The sequence below is a fragment of the Myripristis murdjan genome, chromosome 2, assembly GCF_902150065.1.
Source record: "Myripristis murdjan chromosome 2, fMyrMur1.1, whole genome shotgun sequence".
NCBI lineage: Eukaryota > Metazoa > Chordata > Actinopteri > Holocentriformes > Holocentridae > Myripristis > Myripristis murdjan.
In genome coordinates, this window is record NC_043981.1 from 13,015,152 (window position 1) to 13,029,339 (window position 14,188).

The following is a 14,188-nucleotide window of genomic DNA, read 5'->3' on the forward strand; positions in this document are numbered from 1 at the left end:
CAACTGAGGCCAGCTCATATACTTGGGCCACCGTGTCCTTGATAAAAACTGGGTTGTGATCTACTTGTTGTTTTTTTATGAGTTTGGATGCGAGCAGTGTCTTTTGACACAGATTGCCCAATATTGGTTCCACACCAAGCATTGCACAAACCCAGTAATGTCCACCCCTCCCATTCACAATCTTCCAGTGGTGGACTGGCCTTTCATGGTCTCTCCTAAGAGCATATTTGAAGAGAAAGGGAGGGGGGGTTGCATAAATAAAAATGACTACTGATTCGACAATGGAAAAGGAATCGATCATGCAGTTTTGGTTCTGCGGTTCGTCCAGTAAATTCTCCCTGCATGATTTATTCCCTCGGTCCTTAAAGCAGGCCATTTGTCACTGTCAGGCGAAAACCTTGTATCTCCAGAATGTCAACTTTGCAGAAGGGAAGATAAACAAACTTGTTTTTAACTTGGTTTCAAAAAAACAAAAAACAAAAAAAAAAAACAACGTTTGAGTATATCCAGTGGAGTTTGAAAAGGACAGCATACTTTTCTCAGCCTGTACAAGACCACATCAGTGATCAAACTAAAACCATTAAGACTAGTTACAAGATTGTCACATAACAGAATAATTCAGTCGTAACCTCCAGAAGCAGCATAAAACTGACATGAAAATAATCCGGTATAGCCTACATCACAAGCTGACCCCAGTAAAATAACGACTTGTTCAATTCCACCCATATTTCATTCATTTGCACTTGCAGATTGATGCAAGTCCGTCTATTTGGGTAAGAAGTTGCACTCCCCACTGTTATCTACAGTATGAACTGATGTCTAGTTGATATCCAGCCACAAAAAATGTCCCTACATGGGGGTCCCTGGGACAAAGTCTTATCAAATGGACCTCCATTTGTGGCTTCTTGTCAAGAAAACATTGAAGAAACCCCGCTGGAGATAATCAAAAGCTTCTTCCAGCGCTGCTCCCCTCCGGCGCCCCGCCTCTCCTTCTCTGCTTCGCTTCGCCTCGCTGCGTCAAGCCGGCCACAGTGAGCCAACATAACGTGACAAATTAAGAGATGCACACTTCAAAATAGAAGCATGCAGTTTTCCAGTTTAGATCAAGATAAATTGACTGTAATAAGCCTAATAGTATTAATAATAATTGTAAGTATTATAATGCATAATCACCATCATGGGTGGATAATCATTACTTTAAATATGGAGTATATTGTTTACATCGTTACAATAGATGCTAAAAATACCATATTTTGTAAAACATGGCATTTATTGGGAACTAAAATATTAATTAGGTGCGTTTCCATCAGCTGGGATGAGGCTTTCTGAGTTTAAATAAATAAATAGAAAAAAAAAAATAGGAAGGAGGAGTCTCTCAGGAATTGATTATTAATTCTTTGGCATCAGCCTTTTAACCGTATTCATTACGTGGAAGAAAAAATAAAATAAAATGAAATGAAATAAATTAAAATGAAAATTTAAAAATAGAAATGCACTTGTCCACTCAACCAGAAACTGGTGTGATCCTGGAGGACAGATATATTTCCAATACTATTCAAGAATTTTACCGAATGAATAATCATTATTAATATTGAAGATCACTGTGACTTGTCAGCTGGTTTGCAGTGAGACTGAACAGAAACATATTTCCACCAGCACGAATCACACAGTTTCTCCAGCTGCTTCAACAGCCTAAGAAAAATATATCGAAATAAGTCTCCCCCTTTGTTCCGTTTTGGTACTCTAATTTGCAAACCGAGGCATAACGGGGGGTTAATTTTGAAAATCTAGACCGGAAGCTCCTTGTCTTATTGCATCACGCTTGACATTAGTCTCCTCGTCTCCCCTCGCGGTTCAGCATCTGTCTTCGCCAGAGTCCACAGAGCGCAGTATGGATCCGTTACGCATTACGCACCATGGTGTCCTTCCTGGCACAGATGACTTTCTGACACACACTACTGCGTGGTGTGAAGACATCAACTCCTAAAAGAGGCTTTGCAGTGATTTTATCGCTTAAAAAAAAAAAAAAAAAGATCTATAAAACCCCACGTTGTTCCGTTTCTGTTGTGAAGGAGAGGAAGAAGACGCAAGTGGTTGCTGGAGACTTGCAGAGACCCGACGCGCACACTTTCCTGGAGTTTTTATTTTCTGATAGGATATCACTTGTTGCATCTGTCTTTTTTATTTTTTATTTTCATTTTTATTTTTTTGGCTGTTCATTTTTTGGGTTATTTATATGTGGATCCTTATTCGGGACCATGGGAGACTCCGTGTTCCTCGACAGGCACAATTCCTATCTTGTAAGTATGCAGTTTATTGGCCATAAATTAATTATGACTCAGACGGTAAGTCGATTTGAGCCCGTCAACTGATAAGGGCGCAGAAGCGTGCGCGTGCGTGCGTGCGTGTGTGTGTGCGCGAGAGAGAGAGACTATGCATGCGTGGTTGAGAAAGAGAGACTTGTTTATTTCCTGCGTTAAGATGACTGACATAATTTTGCGGCTGGAAACGAATTACAACCCCCCCCCCCCCCCCCCCCCCCCCCCCCTTTCTCTCTCTCTCTCTCTCTCTCATTGTGATAACTAATTGTGTGATGCATGAAAAGTCCCAGAGTCCCTTTGTTTTCATCACACCCTTTCCTATTATTCTCTGCACTGTGAGCAACCATATTATATGGTGTCTTAAATATACTAATAACAATCACCCCCGCCTGCATAGTGTCATATTTTGTGCAGCGGAAAGAAAACACAGTAAAGGTCTGTGATGACTTTGTCCGAGTTTCAACATGTGAGCAGATATTTTGCCTCTCAGAGTGTCAGTGGAAGGGAAACAGAACGCAAAGGCTAAGATGAGCAAAGTGGGCCTCAACGTGCTGTAACTTCCTGTGAGGTTTGAGTGGTATTTGTGTGTATTTACATGTACATGCCTGTGAAGAGATGCAAGCCGGCTTTGTAATATGCAAAAGTGGAGAAACAAATACATGCACACACACACACACACACACACACACACACACACACACACACACACACATACGCAGGCTTTCTGGTTTGTAGGGGAGAGGTTTTGCTCTAAAATCAGCTGAACAGAGACACGGAAAACCTGGCTCTGTGCTCCTGTTTGTTGGTGGAGAACACCTGGGAGCACAGTGGTAAGATAGGGGCAAAATACACAGATCCGGGTCAAGGTGGTGAGGAGCTGATGGGAACTGGTGGTTGGAAGATTTTTGACAGGGTGAAAGAGCACCGGTTCACGGGGCTGATTTTGAGCAACAGGTTGCTCACAAACAGGTTGCAGCTCACTGGAATGCGGCGATCAACAAGTTGCACGGTGGACACACACGCTTTCCTTCTCGCTCCCTCTCTCTCTTGCTCTCTCTCTCCGTCTCTGTTTTTACCCTTGCTCCCTCTTTCTCCCACCTCCCCTCCCTCTGTCCTTCCTTCTCCCTCCTCTTCTCTAGTTGTGAGTAATCCTCTGCTGAGTGCTTCAGCGGTCCGACTCGTTTTATGAGTGATGTTTCTGTGGCTGGACGCCCTCATAAAGCTACAACCGTAGATTGAAAAACAATACAATTTTCTTTGGCTCGGCTCACAGCACGCTGTGGTCTCCCACAGTGGAGTTAGTGTTTTGTGGCGTGTGTGAAAGCCATATCCACTAAGCCCATAGTTTCTCCCTCATAATGTAGACGTTACAGCGCCGTAGACTCGTTTGGCACAGCCTGATGAGTCTTCAAGGTGCTTAAACATACTGAGGCGGATGTAAAACTCTGACACATTGCATGGCTTCTGTCAGGTCTAATGTATGTAATGCATCAGAGCCACAGTACTCCATGCATTTCATGTTCTCGGATGAATTTGGCCTTATTCTTTACATTTTTAGCAGTGGTTTCTTTGTACTTTTTATGCAGCTGTGGTAATTAGGGGGATACTTCTAAATTACAGTGTTTAATTTCATATTTTCTCTTGCAGTGGCGGTGATTTTCTTGCTGTGATGGTGCACCTCTGCTGAATGAATACAGGAGAAACAGTACTGATAAGGCCTTCAGGGAGAATGTAGAATCTGTTTTGATTGTCATACATGTCGACTGAATAGATTTGTGTCATCATGTCAAGTGCTTAAGTAGATTACAATCTAGAAAGGGGAGGTGGTGCAATCGCATTATGTCACCAGCGCAGCAGCACATCCTCCTATTTCCAGATGCACAGTGTCATTTTTGGCCACTTGCTAAATAAGGCACAGATGAGCACAATAGGGAAAACTGCATCAGTGAAGTTTTGTTGTCGTTTGGTTTCCAGCATGCAAATAAGAGCATGAGTATGCTATGAACATGTGGGTGGGTCCGCTGTCTGTCTGCACCGTTTTTGTTGATGGCCTACACGTCATGGGCAAGCGATCAAAATTCTCCAGATCTAGCAAAGTAACTACATTCAGCTGTGGGGCAGCCGCAGCTTTGCCAAGCTGCACAAGTGAAAGTGGAAAACGGCTGAAAACAAAAGCAAAGACGGTCATGGTGATGTGCTTTATGAGGCAGGGAATTTATTTGTGAATGCATGCAGGCAAATCAGGCCGTTCCTCAGTATAACCTAATACAAAGATTCCCAAAGTTTTCCATGTCAAGGATCCCCAAAATAACAGCAGATTAGACCACTGACCCCCATTTTGGCTGGATTTGACAGAGGAATCCCCTCTGAGGTTTTTTTGTCAGGATCTGTATAAAATAAGATCAAATCAGTCACTCTTATACATTCCCTCGCTGCTCTGACTGCCAGGGAATGACATAAAAGTCAAACTTCTTCATTTTTCTGCTGGGAACCAGCTGTAACACTGTGAAGGACCCCTGATGGTACCCCTGACCACACCAAGCAACCACTAAAAGTGTATTACTCTTGCACCGAGAATGCATCACAATCAAGTAATAGTGCGGTTTCAGCCGTCTAATAAATCCCAGGCACGTAGTTGAACGCGGCACAAGAATGCAGCATCGAGCATGACGAAGGAAAGGATCCCGGGAAAAATGTCCTCCTCGCTGGTGTTAATGGAGGATAATGCCCTTTCAGGCCTTTCTTCGTCAGCCCTCTGATAAACAGAAGCCATATTCCGTCATTCCTGCCACGGCGGATAAATATTTCAGATTCCAGGTTACCAGCCCGGAGATGCAGAGGGATGTTGAAAGAGAGAGAGAGTCAGAGAGAGAGAGGTTGAGAGCAAGGTGTAGAAGCTCTTCTCAGCTGCCAGTGCGTAAACGTTTAATCCCCCCTTTAGGCAGCCATGTGTTTGTTCCACTTGTAGTGACGCGCAAGGTATTCTACTTGTGGCATCGGGGTATTGTAGTAATAGAATACCGCCGAGGATTAGATATAACAGTCTGGATTGATTGCTTGGCTTCTCACCAGGAGGGGTTTTGTTTTAGAGTAGTGCAAATTGCAGATTTACATGGTAGTACTTGGATTACGAGAGCAGTACACAGGTGACCTTTGGAAATGACAGAAAACTGGCAACGGTTCATGCAGCGGGATAGGAAACGACAACTGGAGTAAAATCAATTCTAACATCATGGGTTATTAGCATGAAAAGGACACTGTTTGCCTGAGTATCTGGAAAAATAACCAGGCCGCGCTCCTTCAAATTGTTGCCTGTTGGCCTTTAGAGTGAGGTTTGATTTCAAGGTTTTTGCCAACTATGTGCCTGAATTTGCAATCTTACCCTATCAGGATAAGTATTACGTGGAATGCATTCATCCAGATAATGAAATTGGATGAAATCGCCATATACAGTTGTGTAAGGTCAACATGTTCATGCCATAAATGTCTTCATGTCCTCCCCAGTAGATTCCACCACTCTCTCCCTTTTTTATGACAGGGAGGGAAACAGAAATTGTGCAGCGAGAAGAAAAAGAAAAAAGAAGTCCTGTGCCAAAAACAAACTGTGGCTAAAATTTCACAGCGATTGATTCGCCAGGGATCAGTTTTATCAGGGGAACTCTATCATTACGAATACAGTGGCTATATTTTGCCGGAGTGCTTACTTTACAAATGACAGATATGGCAGCTTTGCAAAGGATTACAATCATCAAGGATCTCTGCAGGTATTACAAATAAACAAATGACGAATGACACAGGATTGCAGATCCACCATATTACACATAGTATTTCTTTGTTTTAGTCGGCTTTGAACAGCAGAGTTATTAACAAATACTAAGTTGGCTCCAAAATGATCGTCTTCACGTTTAGGTCCTCAGTGTATTGGCGTGCTCATGCTGCCCCTACAAGCCAAAATAAATCATTAAGGATTTGGAAGTGCGACTTGTCAGCGCAGATTCTGGAACGTGTGAAGCAGCCAAATTTGGCTGAAATTTGATCAAAATGCTGTGCCTTCCAACACTGAGGCAGTGTAGTGCCAATTAATTAGTTTTCTAATTGGCCTCCTGTCATTATTTCATTGTGTTGCCACGCAACATTAGCTTCTTGAGTCATAAATACATGCTCAAGTGCTCTCCCCCTGGTTTTGTAAGTAGCTGTAGAGGTTTATGGGTTATGCTTGACGCACACTGCCACATTCTGACAGTTGTTTTACCTCCGGTGGGGATATAAAGGATCACCGTGACAGTCTTAGCTTTTCCAGGTGGCGTCCTGTGAGAAAACAGATCTTGAAAAATTAAGTTTGGACGGCGATTGGTTTTTTAATCAGGCCAGAGAGAATCCTGGCTTGAAAGACGTACCCACATTGTGATTGACACTGAGGAAGAAGTCGGCAGACAGAGTTTCAGGCAAAGGGAGTGCTGATGAAGTGATTGATTACCCTCATTGCCTCCTCCACCGACCTTCCTTTCGTCTCTCACTCTGTCTCTCTTTGTCTGTTTGTCTACTCATCTGTCTGTCTCTCTCATCGCTGACCAAACGGTGCACGCTCTGTCTTCCTTTAGACGTCCGCAAGCCCTTATCGGCCGACTACCTGTTTAGACAAGCGCCAAATTCCTCCTTTTGTTTCCCATTTTCTTTCTCCCAACTCGCCTTTTCTGTTGCTCCCTTCCTCACTTATTTCACGACAATGTGCTCTATTGTTTTCGTGTACACAGAAACTTTGAAATTTTTTCCCCCTCTTCCTCCCTTCTCTGTCCCCTTGTCTGTCTGTTCTCTTTCCCTCTCAGTTCATAATGCTGAGGGTAAACATTTTGGTCTCCTTACCTGCTGATGTATGACCTTGGTCTGCTGCAGAAGGTGTGTTTGTTTTACTCCCCTGCCACTCCCAGTACAAACAGCGCTGACAGAAAAAGGCACAAAGCCTACAGCCAGACTATGACAAATTGGCAGCAAGGTTGCACAGAAGTTGATTTGCATGCATTTTACTGACATAATGATTTAAATTTACACATCAAATGATTGAATCCTCATATATTATAATAGAACTTGTCCCATCTACTTGTGTGTGTTTGTGGGAGCGCCCCTCCTGGGTGTTTTAACACAAGTGTAATGAACTGCTGCACTCATGCATGTGTTAGTGTGTGTGTGTGTGTGTGGGGGTGGATGGCATCCACCATCCATGCAGCCTCTTAGTCATCAGCACAGCGAGTTTATTTACATTGATCACAAGTTTTCCTAAGCGCACACTGACCTAGAAGGGGAACTAACTGGAGTGGATGTTTTGTGCAAAGGATTGCAGAAAAAGGAATCCAATGGCTGCACCTCCATACTGAATGCTGGAAACACAGCTCATTGCCAAATGCTATTTTACTGCAAAGTCCTGCATATCCATTTTGGGGAAATAAGATTGCATATGTTCTGTTTTGTCAGTTTGCATTGTGAAACTCACCACCAATGGCTTCTGGAGAGGTTGCTTTGCATTTTTTTGACTGAATTGACTCTTACTTTGGTTTTGCATGTGCAACAGCGTGCCTTACCCATTTTGCATCCAAAAAAAAAAAAGAAAACCCAAAACAAAATAGTTTCAAGTTGCCCCTTCACGTTCCATAGCCGTCAGTTCTGCCTTGTCATGACAACACTGTCCATTCCTCGTTTTTCTCTCTAGACCCTGTCAAGGAAAGGCCCTGTTTTATTATCAACAGCGAGCGAGAAGTCCGCCCTCCTCAAGACTTGTCTTTTTATGGAGACGGTAGGAAGGCTTAGAGAAAAACAGAGTCAAGGAAACGCAGGAGAGAAGGTTCTGGCAAGATTTGATCCAGCGTTTGCTGATGTGGTTCCAGAGGCAGGGATCTTTCTCTGGGCCTGAACAAATATGTATTCTAGATGTGTGTGTATGTGTGTGTGAGTGGTTTTTTGTCTTTCTTTCTTTCTTTTTTTTTTTTAAAGCACAGTAGCTCATTCCCTGCTTCACGTTGGTCTGAAACTTGAGAGGACAACTTGAACCCATTTTCTCCTTATTTGCAGTTCAGCAGGTTGAAGAACAGGGTTAGACAGGTTTCCTTGCTGTTTGTGTGAGAGCGGTGAGGGCACCATGCGTCATCAATCACTATACCGCTGTGTGAAGTGAGCGGGGAATTACATCATGACTTGACAATTTTAAAGGACTATAACTGCTTGTTGTTCCTGACTTTGCCAGACCTACAAAACGCTGTAATGGACTGGAATTTTAAAAAGCACCAGTCAGGACGGCCATCATAATCATAAAGCGTTGTGTAATCCGCTGATTATTCACACGCACACATGTGCACGCAGCCCTTACACACACAGAGATTTGCACGCACGTCCATGCACACACGCAGGCATGCATGCATGAGTCATACACGTAGAGCAGAACTAGAAACTCTTCAATAATAAGAACAGGCTGTGCTGTCTTTTGGAGGAATTTCCACTAATACTTTCAACACTTCAGACAGCTGTTGGTCTGTAATTGACCTTAACAACACAGCTTTGCCAAAACTAGCCAAAGCTGTTCAGCCTCAGCAGATAGCGCTGGAATAAATTTCCCAGCATAACACATTTTGAAGCAAGTGGATTTTTTTTTTTTTTAGTAGCTCAAATTTCAGAGCAGGTGAAACAACACTTCGATATTTGCAGCGCAGAGCGGTTCTCAAAGGGAACGCCGACACGACAAAGGCGAAGCAAACCTGTCAAACAAACTGTTAACAAACTGCAAAAAGCTTAACTAGCCCATTAACTCGGGGTTGGAAACTTCAAGGAAGTTTAAGGGGAAGTCAGGAAGTCGGAAAGGTGAGCTCGGGGTCACGGTAGGGTCACAGCATCAGGTCATCTGTTTAACTGCTGCGGTGGGTCCGTGAAGGTCAAAGGGCACCGGGCAAAGTGTGTGTAAGTGTGTATTCCAGTAATGCAAATATGAATGCAGGGTTTTTGTGTTTGGCACAAAACCCTGCATTCATGCCGCCTTTTGCATCTGTGCTTCAATATCAGGGTACCTGTGGGGTCTTAAAATTATTCAGAAAACACTATTCTGTTAAAATAAGGCCTTCAAAGTACTGAATTTAGTTTACATTGGTCTTAAATTTTTTTTCTTGTCCTTTCCTACGGTTTAATAAATACCATAATGCCATGAATAACTGTCAAATGTATAAAATGTTGTGTATCTCTGCAGTGTTACAGTGTACTCTGCTTGGTACGACAGTGCAGGTACGCTTTACGTCAGTGCATTGCTTTACACTCTTGACCGCGGAGTGTGTGCAAGCTCTGGCGCGAATCAGGCAGTTGTCAGGGAGGGAAACAAAACGTCTCGCACCTTGCTACTAAGTTGGCTGCGCTCAGGAAGCCGGATGAGCAGATCGCGGCCAAGAGAGAAAAGCTCCGAAGAGTGTAGGCTCTTATTTCTACCGACACTCACTGGGATTTCTGCACTTTCTGATCCTAACCAACTGTATGCTGTGCCTGTTATTGTTATTTTTTTATTTGAACCAATTAGCCTCAGTACATATCAGAGCTTTTGTGAGCAAAAGGCGGTATGTGAGGCCATGGAGAAGACTGGGGGCTCTTAATGTAACAAACATTCATCTTTTTCATTTTATGTTATGGAGTGAAAAGTTGAAAAAATAGACCTTATACATGATACATTGTGCAAATAAGACAGCTTTGGAGTTGCTGTGAGGTTTATTTTTCCAGTATGATTGACCTAGGCTAATGACTCCTATAGACTTCAAGTCTTTATGCTAAGCTAACATGAAATGCTACCCATAAGGAACTGAACCACTGGACGTACGGAGGTGAAAATGGCACTGAACATCTTGTCTCAGTCTGGGTAAGTCGGGAAAAGGGATCGGTCAGGGATCAGCTGATTGCCGCTGTGGTGTGTGTGTGTGTGTGTGTGTGTGTGTGTGTGTGTGACCTGCCTGAATGTGCAAGCTGCAGTGATGACTTAGCTTGCCGGGTCTCCGTGGTGAATGCACTGATTTATTTAGGCGATGAGCAGACAGGCATGAAAGTGGAGGTCAAAAATGAAACCTAATTTCCAGTCTTTTTTTTTTTTTTTTTGTTGCTCTGCTGACATCACCGAGAGTCGAGATGATGAAAACATCCCGAGTCAGACGAAGAATAACACGAACCACGCCAGGAATAACACACACACACAATTTATATGTGACAGGAAAAACACACGCAAATTAAGTACGTCGGGAATAACACAGACAACCTATGCTTGCTCTGTGGCCGTTTGCTGTTTGGACGTGTGCATTTCTGCCCGTAGCAAATAGATGCAAGTGTTTTTGCACGTACGGCTTATGTAATGTGTGTGTGGACGCATTCATCTCGCAGCTTGCGTTTGAGTGTGCGTCTGTCTGTGTGTGGTTAGAGTGGAAATTAGTGTGACCTGCGAGTTCAAGGGGCCTTTTACTAAGACTGGATTAGCTGCACTCAGGGCTGCTCGCTGGAATGTGGGGATCAACAAGTCTGTCAGGACAGTGTGTACGCGTGCACCCACACACACACACACACACACACACACACACATATTCACATTTATGGATGCACTCTCACTAACCTTGCTTTGTGCATTCATTTTACCACTGGGAGTGAAGATTTTGATTTTTACTCTACCAAAAATCGGAATTACGGGAAAAAACCTTCACTTTGGTAAAAAGAAGGAATAAATACATCTGAACTGTGTCTGCCAGGTTAGAAAGAGCAAGTTAAAATCCATTAATGTGTGGATTGGTGCGGATATAAGCAGCGTTTCATGAATTTTCATGAGTTGTTTTGATCATTTTCCTGTCAGTCTTGCAGCACAGCGGCGCAACATTTAACCTCGTAAACTTTTCTCACTTCACGTTCAAACTTAGTATGCGCCCAAATGAAAGAAGTACGTTGCTTCAGAGTCCTGAAGGAGCTCGGTAAATTCTGTCTGGTTGGTGAATACACCAAGTGGGCAATTTGTTCAGCTTTAATAAGGGGCATCGTGGACAGGCGCAGTCTTGTTTCCCCTTACTTTTTAGATTAAAACAGTAAATTTAACAGTTGTGTATTGTTAGTGACAGGTTAACAGGAGGACACATGGCAGCTCACAAAATGTGAGAAGAAACCCCCTAACCGCACACTGTCTCTTTAACTTGTAATTAAAATATTTTACTGGGAAAATAAATTAGTTTCTTTATGTTTTGTGGTCGAAACAGTGGAGCAGGCATGCATGAATTTTATGCAAGATCTAGAAATAAGCATTGTGCATCATAAAAATACAAAGAACGGGAAACAAAGAGAAAAAAATCTCAGTAAATATAGGAAGCCCTCAGGGTGTCTTGTCACCGTCTGTGTTGGCTGACACTTGTTTATAGTAATAAGATGAGAGTATGTAAACAGGAAAGGTCATTGTGAATGTGTGTGTGTGCGCGTGTGTGTGTGCATACAGCGCTGCGTGTCACCCACACGAGTTGATGGATGGATCAGCGAATGAGTAACCCCATCCATCACGGCCATTGTTTGTCTCGGTCGCATCCTCCGTCTCTTCAGTCAACACGCCTGACTCAATATTTGCGAACAAATTTTGCAGACGCCGTGTCATCTCATGAGACGCGAGTTATTCCATTATACTGGCTGTCAATGTGATTTCATTTCCCCCGCGTTTCCCTGTTTGCAAAGGATAGAGCAAATAGAGACAGCCGCCGCCCTTGTCATCCCATCGGTAAACTTATCACAACGGTTATTTTTATTTCAGTGACTTACCTGATCCCTAATACAATTTGATGATGTCTCCAAGTGTGTGTGTGCATTTTATGGCACAGCAAAGTAAATGTATAATAAAATGAATGGGAGTAAACAGTAATTTGAACTAGAATTTGAAAGTGTTAAACTCACTAATGATGGCCTAAAATAGACGGGTAATTGTTCACTTTTTGTAAACACATCGGGGTAAATGTGCAAAGATGTTCCACTAAAGAGAAACTGACTCGGGTAATAGGCCTCGAAAATGAGCTCTACCACAACCGTCGGAGTGCATCGCGTTTTAAGTTTCATTGAAAACACAGCTGTTGTGTGTTTATCCCTGCTCTTTCCCCGTGAATGTTTTGTTCTATTTAAAAAAAAAAAAAAAAAAATGTTTGTGGTCAGAAATAGAACAGAACAAACAGGACTCTAAAGGTGGAGAAAGGCCTCTTGTCATCTCAAAATCTTTGATTCTAACAAAGCTCAGAGGGTAAAGTTGCACTGGATGAGGAGACTGAGGCAGTGGAAGGGGTTCCAGGAAAGAGATTCCTCTTTGTTTTGGACAAATGCCCGTGTCATATTTGAAAAATGTTCCTTGAGTGTTCAATTTTTGCGGCTTAGTCAGTTGAGATACTTTATGAGGTGATCTCAGTGAGGCTTTGGAGACAAAATCAGCTCTGTTGTGAGGCATAAATATGTTAGCATGTTCATCAAACACTCAGTTAAAACTCTTTTATCAGTAGTCAGCATCATATATCAATAAATACCACAGGATTTTTACAGGCGTGCTGGATAACTTAATTGTGAAGTGTTTCCGTTGAGCAGCTATACTAAATACCCGCTGAAATATGAAAAGTAGTCCCTCGTAGTTTAAAGTAGTGCATCATTTTGGGCAAAACTGCCGCACCTGGCACCATATCATTCAACTTTATACATACCATTTAGTTCTGTAACTACCACAAGCTTGTATTTTCATAGTTTTTGAGATGAATTTAGTCGCTCGCTATATGCCTCTGAGTTACTCTTGTGTGCAGAAGCAAATTATCTGCCAGGAACACTTGAGATTTTCATCCAATCCCCCCCAAACCGGGCGTGCTTCTTTAAGTAATGTACTGTACACTATAAATTCTGGCAAACAGCTTCTCAGCTCTAGCTAAGCCCACATTCACCTTCTCTATATTTACTCTGCTTTGCACATTTACTGACGGAGGGAGAGAAAGAGGCTCATAAGCTGAGCGAGTTTTGATTACCCGCACGGTGCAGCGCAGGAGGGAGGGTGATAAGTACTTTAGCATGTTCATTAAACACCCCATTAACACTTATCAGCCTCTGTTTAAACTGCTCTGCAGCTAGCCATCACCATTATGAAATAAACACTTACTTTGAAACTCTGTGCAGAAATCCCTATTCTGCACACACACACACACACACACACATACATAGACGCGCGCGCACGTGACGAGGTCATTTGAAGGTTGGTTGGTACGCCGGGCAGGACAGTGGCACTGGAGCGCTATGATCATTCTTTCCGCTAGGAAATCAATAACAGACCAGCTGACCCATCTGTGACCTGTGTTACACACATGCACACATGGACACACTCACACACTCGCATCCACTGTCCAGGGAGAACAAAGCATTGTTGGAGAGCGAGGGGTGTGGTTTGGCTCTCCAGGAAGTAACACTTGGCTCACACTTCCTGGACTGAAACTAAGTGGATGATTTAAAGGTTACTTGTTTACTTTGTTCGCTAATACACACTGTTTGGTTTGCTCCAACATCACATAGCTGTTGATAGAATGCAGCTATGCATAGTGACAATTGATTGAGATTTATTTGAATGCTGAAATAGCTGACCACGTGATGGGTGGATGTGCAGCTTTTATTGTCTCCAAATGAAGACACTGACTGTTACACACAGAGCAGCTTTCCTATGAAGGGTGGGCGCTCCAGTTGCTCAACCGTCACACAGAGGAAACCTCCAGTAGCCCAGGGGCTGAATTTGCCACGTCCCGCCCCGGTCATGCATTCCAGTCCAGTCATGGAGGGCCCTCGGTCTCTAGTGGAAGATGGAAAACCACGCCAGACTCCATCGC

General features: G+C 43.2%; 1 protein-coding gene across 2 annotated transcripts in view; it reads left to right on the top strand.

The window, feature by feature from the left end:
- The window catches only part of LOC115371739 (rho GTPase-activating protein 6), an 89,781-nt gene that overhangs the window by 36,356 nt on the left and 39,237 nt on the right, over positions 1-14,188 (top strand). The window contains exon 1 of one of the 2 annotated variants that reach the window (XM_030069242.1): positions 1,872-2,300. The exons of the other annotated variant lie outside the window; for it this stretch is intronic. Within the exon in view, the coding sequence (XP_029925102.1) occupies positions 2,259-2,300 (42 nt within the window). The 5' untranslated portion in view covers positions 1,872-2,258. Of the gene's footprint in view, positions 1-1,871; positions 2,301-14,188 lie in introns of those variants that run through there. 2 annotated transcript variants of the gene reach the window in all.